The following is a 21097-nucleotide window of genomic DNA, read 5'->3' as shown; positions in this document are numbered from 1 at the left end:
GTACACTTTGGAATTGGTCCCATTGAAACCAAATCAAGATCTGACGGGTATGAAAGGGCAAATCGAGAAAAACCCTCAAATTTTAAAGGCATGTAGAAAGTTTTCACATATTTTATTATCCAAAATTATCAGATGTTTGTGTATAACGTTATTGCTGAATTGATGTGACAAAAAATCCGAAATAGTACATTGTAAAAGCCACTCAGTTTACTTTTTAAGCACTAACCATATCATATGAGAAGTAATTTACGTTGTACGGTTAATAGCACTAGCTCCTTCACATTGTCAAAATGGCACAGTGTTCCTTCCCTCCCTTTTACGCAGTATTTAAATGTTCTGTGTTAATGTTCTAGTTTTTGAAGACTGTGTGTGTAGACTGTTAGATCTATATCAAGACAGTGTGTAGTTAGTTGCTCCTCCTTTAAACTACTCCTCTCTTGTGTACTTTGTACTGAGAAAGTAAGCAGGCTTAACTCTTCTTCTCGCAATCTGATTAGTAATTATTTCTAGAGAGGGAAAGACCTAACCAATGATGATTTTCTTGTCTTGATAAAAAAATATACGTCCAAAAATTCCCGGATATTAACCTTTTCCACATGTTGCCAAGGTCGATACCTTTATTGATATATATCGGCTTATTTGCGCTATTGAAGGTTGGGGGTTGAAATATTAACGTATTCCGTCGGGCTCTTGGCCTCTGCATTTTTCTTATCTCAACTGTCTTGTCCTAAATATGCTTGGTTTCACATCTAATTCTTTGTACACTCTTAAATGCCTAAAGTATTTTCTACAGGCGTCGATGTAGATGGATCTTCTAGGTTAACCCACATTATTTTGCACTTGAAATTGTCATGCCGGACAGAAAGCATGTTTGTAGAATACACCTAATAAAATTATAATAATCTAATTCCAGGATTTAAAAATAAAAATTGTGTGGAATACAAATTTATATTTAAAATTGTTTGTTAAAATTGAATTATTGTATTCTGTGTATTCTGATACCTGAAACATTGTTGTGTAAAACTTTCAAAAAATTTGTTCGAAATTAAATCTAAATATACTATTAAATTATAACACGAAATTCCTTACCTTGTTTTACGCTTTTGTCTAGCACCAACTCTTCGGAGAATATAAATCTCAAATCAAAATAAAATAAATTAGACGTAAATCTGACCTTTAAAAACCTTCTTCATTATGTGCGCTCCTCGGGGTGCCATACGTAACACCCTACGTCCAGTCATACAAGTTCAATTCCTTAAGGGGTCGCACGTAAATTAGGCCATTAATGTTAGGGATATTTTTTGTCCATGTACTTGGTTTTTTGTTGTTCATGTGGCTCTTTAATATTTAGAGGCACTTCTTCGGATCTAGATTAAATGTTTCATTATTTATATGTACTATTCGAGTACATTTTATAGTATTCATATTTAACTTTCCCATTATATAATTTTATGTTTCTATTTAGTTTATAAGTTTTTAATTGTACTCTTTTTTTCTAGTATATATGTAATATAATGTAATGAATATGTGATTATTAGTATAATTATTTTATTAAATTAAGTTATATCCAGAAGATTATTAATTTAAAATTATTGAAAATAACTCATTACGATGGTTATTATTGATATTTCTAGCATATGCACTCTGTTGGAAAATATTTTGAAAGTCAATAAACTCAATTTCGATCATCAGTATTTGTGTTTTCACTGCTAAACCATACATATAAATAGCCACTATAATATTTTTCCTTGAGAATTTTGAACTAGACCAAATACTGTATTTGTAAATTGTATATGAGAATTGGAAATACGTGTCGATAAAAATAAATATAAAAATAAATGGCTCAATACCAGTATGTCATATAACGATCTTGTTTCATGAGATTATAAACAGCATGCTACTAATGATTTCTGTAACTCATTATAGCATGGTACTCCCGAGATATTTAACAATGCCAAGGTTCCAAAGCAATAAGTTACTCCACCAAACTTTTTATCAAAAGAAAGGCAGTTTTTAATAAGCATACATTTCAACTCTTTGTATCCGTTTCAGTTAATTTTAGTAAAGTAAGTATGTCTAATATATTTTGCTTGTTTTAATAGTCATGATTTTAACTTATAAAAATTGGAGGAATTGCTCTATAATGACTCGTCGACACTCTAATAATTATTTATAATATTGAGTGTTATCTATAATGCTAGAGATATACCTAAAAATTTTAGGAAATAAAGAATTATTAGCAACGAAGAAAATCGGTATCCTTACTAACTGGAGTATTAAATAAAAATAGGAAAAATAGGAAGAGTAGTGTTCAATGTAAGTTGCGGATACAATCAGTGGGGACTAGAGATAAAAAAGAAGATAACATTGAACAATATTTTTTTAATACAATTTTTCCAATTTCATTTCACTTCAAATTAATTTATAGTATTTAAATTCAGGATCCACGATTATACACAAGTGTCAATCCCGGAAAACCTTTCGTAAAATACGATATAAATAACTAGTGATCATTCATTGATCAAAATTGCCCACAACTTCTTCTTAGGTTAATTGTGTTTCTCACATAATAGGATAAAGAGAATAATTTAAAAATGATATGTTATGGTAGTGAAACTAGTTTAGACAACATTTTCAGAATAACATCAGAAATATATTTTATATATAATTTTAGTTAAAGTGATACATGTCTGTATATTATAACATATTAAAATATATTCAAGCTATCTCATGAACTAACATTTACTATTTTTTTAAACTCTATATAATTAGATCTAATTTCTATTAAGTATAAATAAGTATAAATTACTACACCACTGAAAATATAACATAAAGTATCATAAGTTAGATTATTCTCAGAACTGTAACAACTTCAGAATATAAAATATAAATATGTTTTATGTTATAAACGTAGATGTGGAATAACAAATGACCTGATACATGTTCGTATATTATAACAGAGAATATATGAATAAAACAATTTTGAAATTTATATTTGATTATAACGAACATAATTTAGTTTTGACAATTTAGAAATATTAAAGGAATGTATATAGAATCATTAAATGAACTATTGTCTTTTTAAATGTTGTGCTTATTAAATAAAAAAATTAGCTGTTGAAGATCAAACTGTTTTAGAAATATGTCGTATATAGTTTAAGCAATTTTAATATCAACGACAAAGAGTAGCCGGGGGTGATACTTGATACCAATGAGTTGCAAGGATTATTAGACGGACATCTCAGACTTTCAACTTTCAGACATTTTTTTTGATCACAAAAGTTCAAAAAAAGGAAATAGCTACCAGACAAACAAACTGAAAATGAAAATGTTACTTCGAACAGTCCAAACATCATGGTTTCATTTTTAGTTCAAAAAGTAGATGTTTTTAGGATGTATTCTGACTGGCGATTAAAGCAGTAAAATCTTGATAAGCACATGGATTGATCAGCAAAGCATAATTTATTAAATAGCTCCTAAAACAGAATGAAATTATTGCTGCAAATGTCTACCAATGTCCAATGAACAAATTGAATGACGTATTGTTGCAAAAAGGCCAGCAATAGCCCGAGCAACAGATCCAAACTAATATTCTTGCCATACACTGTTCCAGGTCAAATGTTTAACCTAGCTTACTCACCAGACATAGCGTCTTCTGATTACCATTTCATCAGATCGGTGCAGCATGTTTTGGCTGGCATACGGTTTCAAAATGCTAAAGAAATGTGAAAACGCTTTAGTGATTGGGTTTCCGTCAGACGTCTGTCTGTTGTGCCATGTAGCCAGAAAGATGTGAAACAGTTGTAGAATGTGATGAAAAACTACAGGTCAATTGAAAAGTCCCCGGCCTACCATATTAAAACATATTTTTTTGGCAAAATTTTTTTTTATTCCGCATTATTCCCTTCAAGGGTGGTACACTGATTATAGCGACGACGATTTGTCCTTTGCTTCAAAATAGGCCTCAGTTTCGGCGATCACCTCCTCGCTGACGGCCAGATCTGGAGCATATGGTGGATGAGGAATCAATTTGAAGCCAAATTCATGGATTTTTGCCATCGTTTTCACAGACTTATGACACAGTACATTGTCTTGGTGAAGCAACACTTTCTTTTTCTTCAAATGCGGCCGTTTTTTTGGCGATTTCGTACATCAAACGGTCCAATAACGCTACGTAATAGTCGCTGTTGATGGTTCTTCCTTTTTCAAGGTAGTCAATGAAAATTCCATGCGCATTCCAAAATACAGAGGTCAAAAATGAGTTCGCGCGGCACCCACTTTGCACAAAGCTTTCTCGTACCAAGTATTCGTGAATGATATGATGTACACGTTCGGTTTATATCTTTAGAGTATCTGCTATTTCATTCAATATCAATTTACAGTCATTCAAAATCATTTTGTGGATTTTTTTAATATTTCCGTCTGTAACCTCTTTTGGGCGTCCACTGCGTCCATCGTCTTCGGTGTTTATTTCACCACATCTAAACTTAGCATACCAATCCTTGATGCTTGATTTTCTTGGGGCAGTATCCGGAAACTCGGCATCAACCCAAGTTTTTGCTTCAACTATGTATGTTATATATATAACTGTATATTTTTTCCCTTCAAAAATCAATATTTTATCATCACGCGAAATTCCTTTTTATCCATTTTTTTCGGAATAACAAAAGTTATTCATAATGCTATAATTCACAAACTAATGATTCGACAGCTGTCAATTTTATAAGGCTTCTTTTGAGGATTAGGGCTAACTAAAAAATGTATGGATTTAATTCTAGTAGCGCCATTTATGTATCAGGCCGGGGACTCTTCAATTGACCTGTTATATTGTATACATTGTGCTTGATAAACGCCCTTTGAAAGTGAAAAAAGGATCAGTATACATATAAGTACGTAATAAATTATTAAATATTATGTATATTAGATTAAAGTAGAGTTCTGATATCGTTTGTGTTTTTTTATAAATGATCTTAATACCGAACGCTATAAATAACTTTTACCGGAAATTTATTTTCAATTTGCTCGCCTTTTCAGGTCTTTCTTGGCGTACCGTACGCAACACCACCCGTCCAATCAAATAGATTCAGTCCTACGCGCACTCCGTCACCATGGGACGGGGTCCGAGTGTCCGATAAAATGGGACCCGTCTGTCCTCAGAGACTGCCGGATATTTCAAACGAGACCGCGGCTTTGGAAAGAATGCCGAAGGGACGACTGGACTATTTAAAGAGATTGTTGCCCTACCTCAAAAATCAAAGCGAAGACTGCTTGTATTTGAACATCTTTTCACCGGCTCAAGGTATGTATGAAATTTATATTTATTTTTGTTCCAGGCTGAACGTTTCCTTCTTTCTTGTTCCATGTAAAAGGAATATTATCAATTATTTATCCTGGAAAAAAATACGAATTTTCGAATGATTATTGTTACGGTTCTATTTCTGGCGCTTACTGGATAAAATAAAAGTTAAAAAGTGTTTTCCTTATAGCGTATCAATTAATAAATTTCCGGTCTAAGATGAAAAATGTGAATTATGGTATATGCATTTTGTTTTGTATTCTAGACATGTATGCCTCCATTTCAATAATTCTCCTACTTATTTTATAGAGAGATATGTTTTTCTCTCGAAGATGTTCATTCAGCTTAAAATATTTTATAATATGTTTATAATATATTTATTCAGTAGTGGATCCATCCAGGTTTCACTCATGGTGGCATAGCGACTTAGATTGTTATTTATATTGCAAACAGCAGCAACAAGCAGTAACTTAAATAAATCCCTCACATGCCACGTATCCAAACTATTTGAGAGAAGGATTCTTAATCGTCTCTTCTTGTCACTGGAAATCAGTTCTCACAACCACTCTCAATCACCTGGAGGGGTTTGAAAGAGTTCTGAAGAAGGCATTTGCAACTAAACAATATTTCATAGCAATCTTTGGATGCGTTTGATCGAGTATATAGAGCGTTGATCATGTGTAGAGTAGGTTTCATTCCTTTAATATTATTCAAAATATTTATATATTATAAATTTTATATGCAACATCCTTAAAAACTCACTCCGCTCTCGCCGCCTCTACCTCTCCCTTGTCAGTCTCTCAGGTCTCCGTCTTCAGTTTAATACAATTTTTCATAGCTATAGACTCAATTACTCCATATGTTGATACTCAACTCACTTATTGTCTCTTTGGGGAAGACATACTGGTCCTATTCCTGTAGTTAATCCATTTAGATTCCTGAGAGTCATATTCTATCGTTGCGTCACCGAACTAAAGAGTCCTTTGTATAGTTTTATTTTAAGCGTAGAAACATAATTGAATAGTCGCGAAATAACGATAAAATTATCGAAAGCGACAAAAAAGGTGACTTAAACCATTAACACGTGGTTATTTCTTGATTGATGTGTGCCAACAGTAATTCCATTTCCTTCCAAATTTTTTAGTATTATTACTGTTAGCAATATTACAATTTAGCAACATTAACTAAAATAATGTATTTTTAATGAATTAGTGTTTATGCCCACCACACAATTTCAGTCTCATTGTCAATGTGTTCTGTATTTCCCATATATTATATCGATATAATTTATACAATTTTACACAACTATTATCAACTAAAATGTAGACTTTTTAATACCATGGTTCTTGCGCCACCTCGTGAAATGGTTTTCGTAGCCTCTTAGCTAGCTTATTCGTAGCGTAGCATTTCGAGCTATTAGGACGATTTTGTGAATGATCAAAGTGTTCAGCATTATTATTAAAGCCCCGAAGTCAAACAGGATACCTGATCTTTCCATTAGTATAATGGCCCAGATAGTAACGGGTTCTTAAAAACAGCAATCCTTCCCGTCTTTATTGTAATTTATTCTAGTTTTACTTTGAAGCACTGCCATTCGAATGATAATGAAGAGCCTTATAACAAACATGTTTCTCCATTATGTTTATTATCTTATTGAATGTGTGCTCATTAAAAGATTCCTTTGTTCCTAATGCAACTAGCATTTTCAATAAATTTGCATGTGTTTAATTTGTGATATCTATATTTTTATTTCGAATAGTTAAAAATGAAATGTTATTGTAAAAACAATATGCAGATTCTTCTAATTCTATTAAGAGAGGACTTCGAGATTCCACGTGGTTATAGTGCCATGAAAGTCACGTGGTTATAGTCAGATTATTGATTTATAAATCAATCAATGAACTGCGATGGATGATGTGCGAACATGGAGATATGGGAATGTCATGAAACGGGGTAGTAATACAATGCTGCCAAAACAAAATTCTTCGATTATTGCCCATTTTTACATAATCAACGAAGAACTATACTATGACTTAGAAATCACATGGATCTAAGAAGTTATCCAATATATTTTAATAACATAACTAATAATAATTCTAAATATATAATTTTTGTTTATTTTAAGTTAGTGTAAACATACCTCTTTTGCCAAATATTTCCCAAAACTGGGACATCAGAGACAAGTTTATGAAGACAGTAATAAATATTTAAATTTATTCCAAACTTTCAGCAGTAAAACAGGTGTAGGGCTCATAGGCAGCACAACTTACAAACTTTATAGATGTGCGACTTCATTTGCAAGTTTGCAGCCAGTTTATCGTTAAAGCCGATTAGATATCTCCTTAAATTATTTAGTAAAACGTAAACTTAATAGCTGAATTGTTTATCCTTATATCTTGATGAATTTATTATACTAGTTTGTTCCATAAGTTTGTGCATGTATTGGTCAATAGTAAAACTAAAATTTTAACGCCATTTTTTATTAAACTTTTATAATTTAAGCTAAATTTTGCATTAAAGAGCAAGTTTTTTTTATAATCGGTTATTAAGAAAGGAATTGGCAAGTTGTCATGATTTATATTTAAAAAAATACAAATAATCAAACAACCTTAAATGTACTTTTTTTCAGTTCAAATCAGTTTATTTCTGGATTTTTCTGTTATAATAAAACGAAAATAATATGCTAAAATACTTTTAAAGCATATCATTTTATTGTTAAATATTTAAGGGTGTATTTCATTAAGGGAGAAAGCCGCAGTTTGCTATTTAAATCCAATGCTCCGTATAAAGGCAAGTCCAATTAAAAATATAAAGTAATTATAATTGGGATTACAAAACAACAATCACATAAATATTCTATGATATTGGATTAATGGATTTATAAAAATGGATTTCTTTTCTTTTTTAGGCCAACTATGGTAATTTATTTATGTGTTAATTACTTATGTTATTATGTTATTAAAATATATATTACAAACTTATCGTCCTGGTGATTAAACAGTCATAAGTATGAAAAATTTTTTCAACACTCGGAAAAAGTGTAGAGACACATATAGTGATTTTGTGAATATATTGATATCTCTTCAACAATCTTAGATATATTAGGCAAATAACCTGTTATTCGGTACTAAGTTTGACAATTTGTGTTTTTTTTTTTCATGGCTTGATCCTTTTTTCGCGTTTATAGAGGACCACACACTAGGGTTGCCGAAAGAATATCGATATATCGATATGAAACATTATAGAAACATTACAAAATTGGTACTTAATTTTAAAAGGTGATTAACGATGTATCGATATTTTTTAAAATATCATCGCACACCACTTATCTACTTTAAAATATATTTTGATACTTTCGAGCCCATCTTCATTGTTATTATTACAAATTGACGTCGTATGGTACCAGGAGAATTGAAATCTTAAAAATGAGAAAAGCGCTATATCCTCAAACCCTTATTTCCTGCAGAAATAACATATTTTTAAGTTATATTATAAAAAGTGTTATCGAATATGTATAACTTGCATACAAGTCAGAAGAACCACTAGGATTTATTTGTATAGGTACTAAAAATACCCAAATATTGCGTAAAGAATACAATCAGTACACTCCTAATCCTATCATATCCGCAATATTAGCATTGATGCTAGGAAGCTTCATGAAAATACTACTTGTTAAAATTTAAAATGAAAAACAATGAAGCTTTCTGATCAAGCCCTTATCATGTTTGTGTTTTGTTTGTTATCCCCATTACTCTAGTAAATATATTTCACGTTCCGAATAACTAACTCTTTAATATTGGTAGTCTTTCGTTTCATTAATAACTTTTTTCTTAATTACAATTAGTGCAATTTCGTTGACAGCTAGTCGAAACTGTAGATCTAATTATAGAAATACCATAATTGGTGACAATAGTGTTTCCTGAGGGTAATTAATTGTTTGTACAAAATGTTATTTCCGATAAGATAAATCTTGCCCACTCCTATTTCTTCTTTATCACGTTACGCAATCTGTGGTATGTTACTTAAGATGCATCTATTTGTTTATCTCATTGCCTATATTTTATGCTTTATCCTTTTATATTTATAGTCTATGCAAAGTTTTTATAGTAAAACGTCATGGATATTTGTGATGTCGAAACATTGCAATATTGTCGCATCAACTCTGAGTTTTAGTTTGGCTTTGACATACAAGAAAATTCTAATCTAAATAAAATAATTGAACAAAAATGTTATCAAATATATATTATTTTAACATTATAGTACATCTAATGGCATATATTGTCAAAGGATTTAAAACTACAATATAGAATAAAGGTATAATAGTTTGCAGGTTAGATTGGTTTTGTTTACATCTAACTCTTTTCCATGCCACCCATCAGGTAGACGATATGGTATTTACCATATCTACAAAACAGCATTCATTCTCTCTTTATACGTTCTAACCTAATGCTCAGGTTTACTTTAATGAACAATTACAATCATATCTGTGCCCACAAATCTTTAACGCCCTACAATACCATTTTCTACAGTTATATTTAATTAATTATGTGTATACCTTTTTTTTATGTACTTATTGCACAGCATTATCACATATCCTGAAACTTTCCTTCAGTTACTTTCACTTTCCGATTCATTGTCCAATTCAATCACTAAACTGTTAATTTCTAATCTGTCTAAAATATATTCACTATTCCACCGTTTATCAATTACTTCCTCTCTATGTCTTATCGAGTTAATCCAAACCGAAGGTGTTTTGGTTAACAATGCTAATGCTTCCTTCCACATATCCAAACAGTTTTTGATGGAATATCCTTTTCGACCAGCAATATATCTGCAATTAATAATTAACAAATATAATGACCAACAAAACCTAATAGAATGCTATTGTAACCTTTACCTTTTTCCATCAATTTTGTTGTCTTTACACTTTTTTTTGTTACTATCTTGCCAAGATTGGCACAATGAACCATTTTGAAATATTCAAGTTTCATTAAGATACACAAATTCAAATAGTTTACTTGGTCTTATTTTATGCCTTTAAAAATTATTTTTAAGGAAATATCTGGAAGTTCCATTAAAACTCTCCGAGGGTTATCTTTACACCATTTAATTTTTTTTTGTTCTGGCCTACAAACCAGGCGGTGGAATACATGACGCATACCAGGTCGCGGAGACTTGCCCTAGAGTGACAAGTTGGACCGGGTTATGTGGGACTGCCTCTGGGCTTACCAATACACTAAACCGAAACCGCCTCACAGTTGACCCCTGTGGATCGCTACTGCTACTGCATTAAATTTGGGGATATGGCACCCGCTGATCGGGCAGCCGTTATTGGGCACGAGGGCCCGGCGATTCAATTGATTCGCGAACCTGAGTTAACATACAACTGGATACTGTTATAGGGGGCAAAAGTTATGACTGTAGTGACGGATGAGGTCGTTTCAGCCTGGGAAAGGGGGGAGCTTGGCGGTGACGCGGTGCTAAGCTCCCAGCATGTCGACCAGCTCGCGAACAAGCGCGTTTTCAGAAGAACTTGAGCTGAGTTGTTGTTTGTGGTATTATTGAGATATGAAGTGCTTGATATCTGGAGTGTCAGTTTCCCTATGAATTTGATTATTTCTGACTAACCATGGAGCATTTAATATTCTCCTGAGGAGGTTATTTTGGAAAACTTGAAGCCGTTTGACCTGGTTGGGTGTAACAAACTTGAAGTAGACATTAGATCGGTAGAGGAGTACGGACCGAATTAACATCTTGTAAATTTTCATTTGATGGAGATGGGAAGACTGCTAGAAGGGTAGATCAGAGAAGATAGCACCATTTAAACCCTCTGCCCTGTAAGAGTATATGAAAGGATGTCTTAGATCTCTCAAAAAGCTGCATATCCCTAAGTCTTTTATGTATGCTTTTCAGGGAGACAGTTTTCTCTAAAATAATTTTATTAAATTATTTTTATATCGATAAAATAATTTGTGTACTTACTGTTCTCGTTCCTTTTCGAAATATTTTTTTAAACGAAATGATATCATATATTAGAGAGCAATTTAAAATTTAACAAAATAATCAAAGCACTAAGATAATGTTTGTCGGTTTTTAATCTGTAATAATAATTATTAATATTTTGAATAATTTTGGGTACGTCTGACAACCGGCCGCCGTGCGTTTGTCAGACGTATGCAAAATTTTTTAATGCAGTATTATTAAGAGGTTTTAACTCTTACCTATAAATTATTGTGACTGTATAATTAACTGTATTTTTCAGATAAACTATAATGTTAAAATAAGATATATTTGATAACATTTTTGTTGAATTATTTTATTAAGATTAGAATTTTCTTGTATGTAAAAGCCAAACTGAACTAAAAATCAGAGTTGATGCGGCAAGATTACAATCTTTCGACGTCGCAAATATACATGACGCCTTACTAAAAAAACTTTGAACAGACTATATCTTTCCGTCTCGATTTAACACATTAATTAATTAATTATAATCATATACTAAAATTCACTGACAAAATAATGGCAATGTTTGGTAATATTTAAATATTTGAATGTAAATAATAGAAAACAAAAATAAGTATGAAAAAATTATTAAATGTTATACATTTATAAACTAAAGTGTACACACTTTTAATTGTTTATTCCTGATTTCTGGCTTAGTTACCTAATGGTTCCAATATCTCTGTGGCTGTGGTAAGCACAAAGCACGTTTCAGTAAGTGACTCCTGTGGTCGAAAGGAGAGGTCTTTTGCGTTATGTTCTTGTAAATATGGTATGTGTAAACACGAGAGCCAAACTCTAGTGTAGCAATTACATAGTTTAGGGAAATTATCCCGGGACGTAATAAGATATCGATCGATAATGGTCCCAGGAATCGAGAGGATCCCATTTGGTCTGTGGTATTGGCAATAATTCGATATATGTTTACAGGTATTTTACGGGCTAAATAAAAAAATGTATTTCAGATTTTATAGCTCATATATTCATAATTATATTTCAGTAAATATAACTAAAGTATTAGCAATTTCAATATAAAATTTATTTATCCTAAACTCGAAAAGTTGCTCAATGCCTAAAATAATAAAAACATTATAAATTTTCTGTACTCAGGTTAGTTAAAATTTAATTTAATTTGGTTTTCAAACGTATAAAATATGCGATGATAAAATATTTCAGTAAATATTTTGATACATATTAAATTTGATTTATAAAAATGCCTATGGGTCTAATAAAATTTTTATATGTCAAGAATTCCGGATATTTGATATCTAACGAATAGTGTAAAGATGATTTATGGTGAAAAAACTTCCATTTTAAAATTACGATTCTAATTTTAATTTCAGATATAAATGGATTTAATTATGTTCATTTAGCAGTATTTTCTTCATTGAATATTTACGTGATTGGTGATTAATTATGTTTTTTATTCAGTCAGTTTTTTTATGTACAATTCACAAAGCTTTTTCCAATTACAGTTTTTATTTTAAGCTCTCTATCAGAAATTTATATAATTAAAACGAGAGTAATATAATTAATCTTATGGAAACTATGAAATCTTGGAATAAAGTAAATTAAAACTCGCTGAAATTTACTTAACAATATCTTTCTAAGTGTAACGATGCAATAAGTGTCTTGAATATAACGTTAACTTGATATTAACTTGTCGGAGAGTATTACTATAAGGTTTCAACAGGTTTTTTCTGTATTCTTGTATTAGGCAAAAATATATTTTGGAGACATTAGACCTATTCTTTTAAATAACTTTGATGTTAGTTTTCCTAGTGTATCTCCATTGTTGGATGTGATAAATTTATTGTGAGTATTAAGTATTTCGTTACAGATAAATAGCTATGCGCGAATGAGAACAAGTTAGAGTAGTAAGCAGGCAATTATGATGGATTTATCAGCGGCGTCGGTCCGTATGTTCGAAACCTACGTCAAGTAGCACATCTAGTCAATAAAAATTCAAATTTCAGATACAAATACGAGGTATACGCATAGATGGCGCACCGGTGCCAGAAAAATTCCGCCTTAGTCTGATCTCTGGAATGGTTTGTTTACTTGCGTATTTATCCTCAAATTTGGTAAACTTGAATATTGTGCGGTCATGAAATTCTATCTATTTCAGATCACCTCTGTTATTAGTTATTTTTTGTGCATTTTAACAAATCCTTATCGTCGGCTCATAATTATTATGTAAAATTTTCAGCCTATACTGATTATTTCAGAAAGGCTTTTTTTTTCTGTGTTTACACTCAGATTTCATTTATATTAAAGTATTCCTTTTTCTCCTTTATTTTGTTATTCTAGCATCATTTTTAATTAATCACCATAAAGCTTTTTATAATATCGAAGCTCCGTCTAGACGATACTTAAGTGTTAACTTGTCGTTTGAACAGTTTTTTTAAATAAACGAATTAAAATATATCAGATGGGTTTTAACTAGCAATTATATGATTGGATTGTAACAAAATAAAATACTTTTACATAAAAGTTATTTATATAACTCACTACATTTATCTATGCGTTTATACTAAATTGTAATTTATGGAATGATAAATTAACACAAAATCGTGATCTTGCAATCTGGAATCAGTGCCATTATATGTTATAATTTTTGTATTGTTTGGGCTCGGCAACGACTTCAAACTGATCAGTTGGTAGTAGTTAAAATAATATTGTAAATAGATAAATAGGTTTAGGTAGGTATTAAGCTAAATTATGTCAATAGAGTAGAATATAAAATACGTATAGCAGATAGGTTCAATAAGTTCTTAATAAAAACAAAACCATTTTTATTCACTTATTACAACGACTATTATGTACGTATGTTATATTAAAATGTTTTTTTTTTGGAGTTAAAAATCTAAGTTTGATTATTTTTTATTTTTTAATGAGTTCCTTACTTGTTTTTTGAAGTTGGTTCAATTTTTTTGTTAAAAATATTTTATTTTTCTCTTTTTAGTATCAGATATTTATTCAATAAATAATGCAGTTATTTTATTAAGTATTACAATGAATGGCCCAAGCAAAAGTGCAGCTCGTATGAGGAAAAATAGTAATAAATAAACAATAATTGAAAATACGCTTTATGCCCCAGGGTCTGCTATATTATCTAGGTGATTTCACAAATGTTTCAACCAAACTATATTATACCTCGGAAGTGCATTCTTTCGGATAAAAATGAATTTTGAAAATCTGCCCCTAATAGGCAGAGATATCGGTGAATATACTTAAAAGATTAATTGTTTTGGAAAATTATCGGCTAGCTCTCGAAAACGCATTCAATAACATATTTTTAACACCTTTTGAAATCATGTTTTATCTATCAACCTTTTAACAAAATTAATTATATTCAAAATTATCAACCATTTTTATTAGTATATTGGTTATAATTTTACAGCATAAATAAGAAAATATATTACTGCATTTATAACAAAATCATCTTAGATAAGTTAGCGGGGAAGATCTAACGCAGAGCGTCTAATAATATTTCGCCAGATTTGCAAATGAGATCCCACTGACTTAATTTGGCTTACTTCAGATGCCTCGCTTTTCTCACCTTCGTAATTCGAGGGGAGTGTAAATGCATGTACGACCCTTGAGAGAAAAATAAGGTTATTACGACGGTAAGCCTAGTTTAACTCTGTTCACCTAACGCTTCATATTTCTTGATAAAATACACAAATCAGCTTTTATAATAAATTGGAATATATTATAATTATATACGTCATGTGCTTTTCGTATATGTATTTATTGTCGCGAAAAATTCTCATAAACAATATGATATATTTACTATATTTTTCTCCGTTTTCTATATGGAATATGATAAATCGTGCTATAAAAACAAACTTTGGCGTGAATACCAATAAAGTGACTTGGAAATCTTTTGCTGCAGTGTCTCAGATATAAACATATTATTTGGTGAAATAAAATCATCATTCTCTGGCATTACCAGAATGAAGTTCTAATGTAAACAATATGAGAGAGAAAAATGCACCCAGATATCTGAACATCAATATAAATGAAAGGGATAGGAAACATGACGCCTCTATAGTCATAAATGGAGAAATTATTACATAAGACACTAGTTATATCCAATTGACAGAGCTTGGCCTATACAAGCATTGGCTCTTATTCTGGATGGAATAAATTATTTTGCCAACAAAACAATACTATGAGATCAATGAGCCCCATAAATATTACGAATTCTGTAAAATTCTGAAAATTGTATTTCTATATGCTTCTTTATTATAAATATTTTTAAAAATCCAATATAAGATTCCTTGAAACCAACCATATCACCACCTACTGTGAATTCTAAATTTAATCAATTGAAAGACTCCCCCAATCACGCAAGACTCATAGCGACGTCTAGCATGCGTATTAAAATTTAATTTTGACACGTTGCCAGTTTTTATAAATGAGCAGTTGCCCATTACATATCACCCATTGATAAAAGCTTTTATAACACTCGATCTACAATACAATATATAATATAATACCTGATACATTAATATTTAGATGTGCTACAGTTCACCAATATTGATACCCTTAACTTATTCTTTCAATATTATCTCTCCACATTTCAAAATGTTCAATTGAGTCAAATTTAAATGTTTTTTGTTTGATTTCCTCATTCACATAAAGCACATAAAGATATATATCTCTGGCTTTTACAATTCGCAGGCTCAATTTTACCAACAATATAGTGTTAACTATAGTATTGAATCCGATTTACAAAATTAATATAATTAACGAAATATATATTCAGTTGAATGAAATTTTCTCAGATGACTGCTTGGAGTTATATTCACAACCAAATGCCTTATTCTGCATCCTGAGTGGTCCAGGAACAATATAATACATAACTCTATATGTAAAATATGCAAATCAACTCAATACAGGTGGTTTATCCCAATCAACAACTTCTTTAACTTATATATCAAAAGAACTTATATATTAGTTAATATACTCGAGTTAATATAATAGTATATGTAAAATAACGACACGCTGAGAATAACACATAATGCGGAGACTACAGAATATAAATCATAACCTTGCATACGATGTTGTAGCGACCGCTATGACACTTTAGGCCACCACGCATTCCCCTACACCAAGTTAAAAGGGTTTCAATGCCGGTGGATTGGTATTAGCGGTTTCCGACTTAAAAGACCATCATGGCGACGTCTCGCTCTCTTTTCTAATCTTTACCCCCTTATAACAGTATCACTTCTACAGCACTATCGTACTTCCTTTACCTCACCTAATATCCTGTCAATCCTCCCGTCGACCACATGTATCAATAATAAACAAAATAAACAAGTATTTCTTGAACCAGTGTTTTCAGTTCTCGTGCAAATTCCTTTCCAAAAATGGTAGTGACTGTTCGAACAAACCATCGCATCGACAGCCACACATTTCGACCGACCGATCCGACGAACATACCTACAATATAAAAACGGCAGTGACACTAGATATGTCGCCAGTTTTAGCGTCAATCCAAATATAGGCATTCTGCGGATTGGATTATGTCTCTGGATTGCCTATATATATATATATATATATATATATATATATATATATATATATATATATATATATATATATATATATGCAATATATATTTTATTAAAAATTTTATAAAGCAACTCAATAATTCATTACAAATTAAACTTTTTTTTTTCATAATTTACTTTTAGTCTATGCACTTTTCTAAGCTTTCCTCCAACTTTGCACAGGTATTATTTTGGAAAATCTCATTAAGGGTTTATTTGCTCGTTATTCGATAAACCATTATTTTTAATTTGGATATAAAAACATCAAAGGAAACAAATTCGGTGAATACCTTTGATGGTGAAATAGTGTTTTAGTGAAAGATGTTTTCTTTATTTCTTGGTTCAGGTGGTGCAGCAACAACGCATACATAATATTCCCCAGTTATTCACATTAATAAGTTTTTGAGAAGCACTCAATAGTTTACGAAATGAAAACAGACTGAGTGACATTCTAAGTATATAATTTTTGTAATAGAATTTTGTAGATGTGCAGCTTAAGATCTTGAAGTAAAATGTGAAGTCATGATGATAATATATATAATTAAATCATTTCTGAGCTTCTGGACTGAAATTGTTTTTAGATAGAGATTATAGGTATTAAATAACTGCAGGTACGAAATATTAAATTATTGAATGCGATACATTTGAATTTAGAATTATCGAATTATTGTGAATTGTAGCATATATAGCTCAAATATAATCGGTTTAAATACAACTGGTAGTATTTCTTAAATTATTTATAATTTTGCGTAGAAGCTGTGGATTAAAAAAAACTTAAGCATAGCTTAGTACTCGGTTATTCATTTTATTTAATGTATTTATTTAATAGGAAAATCTAAACCTTAAATCCTCTAATATTTATGTAGGGAGCATATGCACTTAAACTAGACCGGCTATCTACGCAAAACCGAATTTACCAAAGTCTTAAAAGATCTATAAATATCGGCCCAATCGATTGAATTGTAATGGAACTTGGGCAGGATCCAAGTAACAACCTAAACTCATTTAACTATCTCCATGGCATTGCAAGAATGCACAAAATCGCCAGAGTTTGGAATTAACGATTTAGACAGAGTTGTGCATTTTAAGTGCAATGAGAATGGGTTCAGACAAATTGCCCAATAGTATGCTTCGGTTTTGTGGCATGAATATAAAGCCAACTTTATGTATTGTTTGTTCTCGTCATATTAATTTATCTAGAATTTTAATTTTTCAGACAATTCTCTAAAGTTAACGTGTCATTAACAATCTAGTAAGATATATTATTTTTCTTATTGCAAGAATAAATTACTTCGGTTATGTTTAATTACGTTTAAATTAAAATTATTTTCTTTTATTATCGCCAGCAACTACATTAAGTTAAAACTACTTTTAGTATACATGAAAACAAGTATATTTTTAAATATCTTCATAGAATGTGTCAATTATTGATGCGCCAATTATATTATTTTGCTGTAGCGGTTTGGTATAATGAACTTGCTTGATTTTCACTTCAGGTTCTTTATACAGTCTCGGCCATATTTTCGGTTACCGCAACAATGTTCTTTGCCTATCAATGTTAAGTTCTTAAAAATAGAACAGTTGAAAGCAACCATGAAAAATACTCTACCTTAATTCAATCTAACCATATGTTTATACGAGCAATGAATCACCACCACTAAATTTCTGTAAATAAAAATTCATCAAATATAAATAAAAAATTTAACAAAGGTCCGGCGGCTTATGATGGGTTCAGTGACATACACATTCACAGAAAATTATATATAAATATAGATTTGTAGATATTGGCTGGCTCAGTTGCTAAGGCGACAAGACAGTCTTTCTATTGTTGCGACAGTCATGTGTCTTAATCACAAGAGTCTAGTTCTGGAGAATGCACGCATGCGCATAAAGGTTTGAGTTTGCAACGTTGTCAGTTGTTCAAAATTATACGTACATTTGAAGAATATTATATAAATAGAATAAATTATCTTGAATTCACAAATTAACCTAGTATTTTTGTCGAAACCCAAGCTAAAATGTTATAATAATATAAAAAATGTAATTTAGAGATCCTTTTATAAACATTTTTCATTTTAAAACAACATGTAAGGTAACAAATATAATTTATTTATTAATACATAAATACGCAAGCATCCATTTATCTTTAAAATTACTCGATAATATATCTTACACAAGTGCTGTGTAAAAAAAAATACCTTCATTGGTTCCTCATTGAATCGAATCTTCACTATCCAAAAACAGCATGGAAAGCCCTCTCTTAATTCATTCAATAAAAATAATGGATGCAATTCAAATCCATATGTATATTAAGCCTGTATGTAGAATAGAATATTCAACCATTATGCTATTCATTTTAAACACCATATAAAAAAACCATTTAAAATGGTTTAGGAAGGATTCATTAATAAACACACAGGAAGAAAAATATGTATATATAAAGATAAATTTGTAGATATATCAGCGCTATCCTGCAATATTATGAACAGTAATAAGCATAATAATGAAAATATCGATTGATGTTGTCTATATATGGATGACAAGTAAATGACAAATATGAATAATAATAGATTCATGATTGCCATTTTGAACGACATTTCATAGCGTGTATATAGGAGTTTTACTTTTAGGCGAAACTGAGTAAATGTTTTGCGTGGTCCGTTCAATGCTGGCTCTGAGACCACTTTTTTGATTGGTTCATTTGAATTAGTTTACAAAGGCATTTGATTAGCTCATTTCTAAAATGCGATTGTTTGTTTCGTTTTGTTTACGACGTCATTTTTGGGTGCCTAACATGAAATACGATCAGCATTTTTGTGTCTTAAATATATTAGCTACTATTGTTTCATTATAATGTATCTTCATTCTCAAAAGTGTTGTGGATATATTGTATGTCCGAAAATAAGAAACCAGACGTCGTTTTCCTTGCAATAACAGTAATAACAACCCAAGTTAGCTGGATTAAGGGTGTGTGTGTGTGTATGTGACTTAGTATTGATTTTGCATGATACGTATACAGTTATTTATTTATACAGTTAAAGCATTTCTGTTCATATAAGCATTACTATTTACAGAAATATGAAGACATATACAAGAAATATGGAAAAGGGAAAAAAACTTTAGTCAGTTTTGATTATATTTGCCATGAGATATTTTATGTTTTCGGTTAGATTGCAGCCATTTTTATATCCACATTTAATTATTTTTTATTTATATACATTATATAGATTCATTATATTCTTATTTTTTAACTTTTTATATAGAATTTTATATTATTAATAAATAGTTTTGAAAATTTTCATTTCACCATTTCATTTAATCAGTAGACGTTAGAGATTAGTCACGTGATGAGTATGAAATTATCAACCAATGAAATGGTCTCTTAATAAAATATTTTCATTACAGGTGCCTGTAGTGATAATTTAACCTAACGAATGAAATTCAGCGAAATGACGTTTTCGGCACCTTCCTGCTGAGATCACGCAAAACAATTCTGAAATTAGTTGTTTCAAGTTAACGCTCTATATATTTCCCTATGTGACATTCCTATAATATCCAGTTTCTATGGAGAGTTTGTGTTCTAAAATTGGCAGCCAAAGTATGTCACCAAATTACGTTGGCTAATATATTCCCTGAATATTTAATTTGCATTTCTGGTACAATATCTTATGCTAATTACTTCCCTACTCGGTACTTTATAGCTAATTCGAAAGCCTAATATTTATTTTAGATTTACCCCGTTTCCAAGCAACATTTACTACGAATACTTCTAAATAATTTCAACTCAAACATTAAACCCTTTAAAGGCTGGAATTTGAGACTTATTTATATCCATCTGGTTAATGTATTCGGATGCTAGGAAAATTAGAACATCTTGTTATTTGAGTAAATATACCAACACTCTAAAGTTGTGTTTGAATTTGACCTATTTTAACTAATTTGAGATCATAAACGTAGGATGTGATGAAAATATATGATGATATTTTAGGTCTATAATATATGTTATTTTTCAAGATAATCTGTTCTATTTATTAACTTTGGCGCAAGATTTTCTAATTTTTTCTTTAATGTAAAAATATAATGAATGAAGAGTTGGTTGACAATTGCAGTTATTAGGCAAGCAATGTTGGTTGTTGGTGAAGTAACAAAGTATGAATACATTTGTATCAGTAATGTTAGCTATGTTTGGGAAACCGTATGTTATGAATATTATAGTGTTTATTCCACATTACATTATTCT

At 30.6% G+C, this 21097-nt stretch overlaps 1 protein-coding gene across 1 annotated transcript in view; it reads left to right on the top strand.

Annotated features, from left to right (window-relative positions):
* LOC143192947 (neuroligin-4, Y-linked) overlaps nucleotides 1-21097 on the top strand; it is an 808161-nt gene that overhangs the window by 416488 nt on the left and 370576 nt on the right. The window contains exon 4 of the mRNA XM_076398803.1: nucleotides 5035-5299. Within this exon, the coding sequence (XP_076254918.1) occupies nucleotides 5035-5299 (265 nt within the window). The remainder of the gene's footprint in view (nucleotides 1-5034; nucleotides 5300-21097) is intronic.

The sequence above is a fragment of the Rhynchophorus ferrugineus genome, unplaced genomic scaffold (assembly GCF_030347505.1).
Source record: "Rhynchophorus ferrugineus isolate W39M unplaced genomic scaffold, kcgeb_rfMv2 rfM3, whole genome shotgun sequence".
Lineage (NCBI taxonomy): Eukaryota > Metazoa > Arthropoda > Insecta > Coleoptera > Curculionidae > Rhynchophorus > Rhynchophorus ferrugineus.
This window is presented reverse-complemented; position numbering and strand designations above follow the sequence as displayed.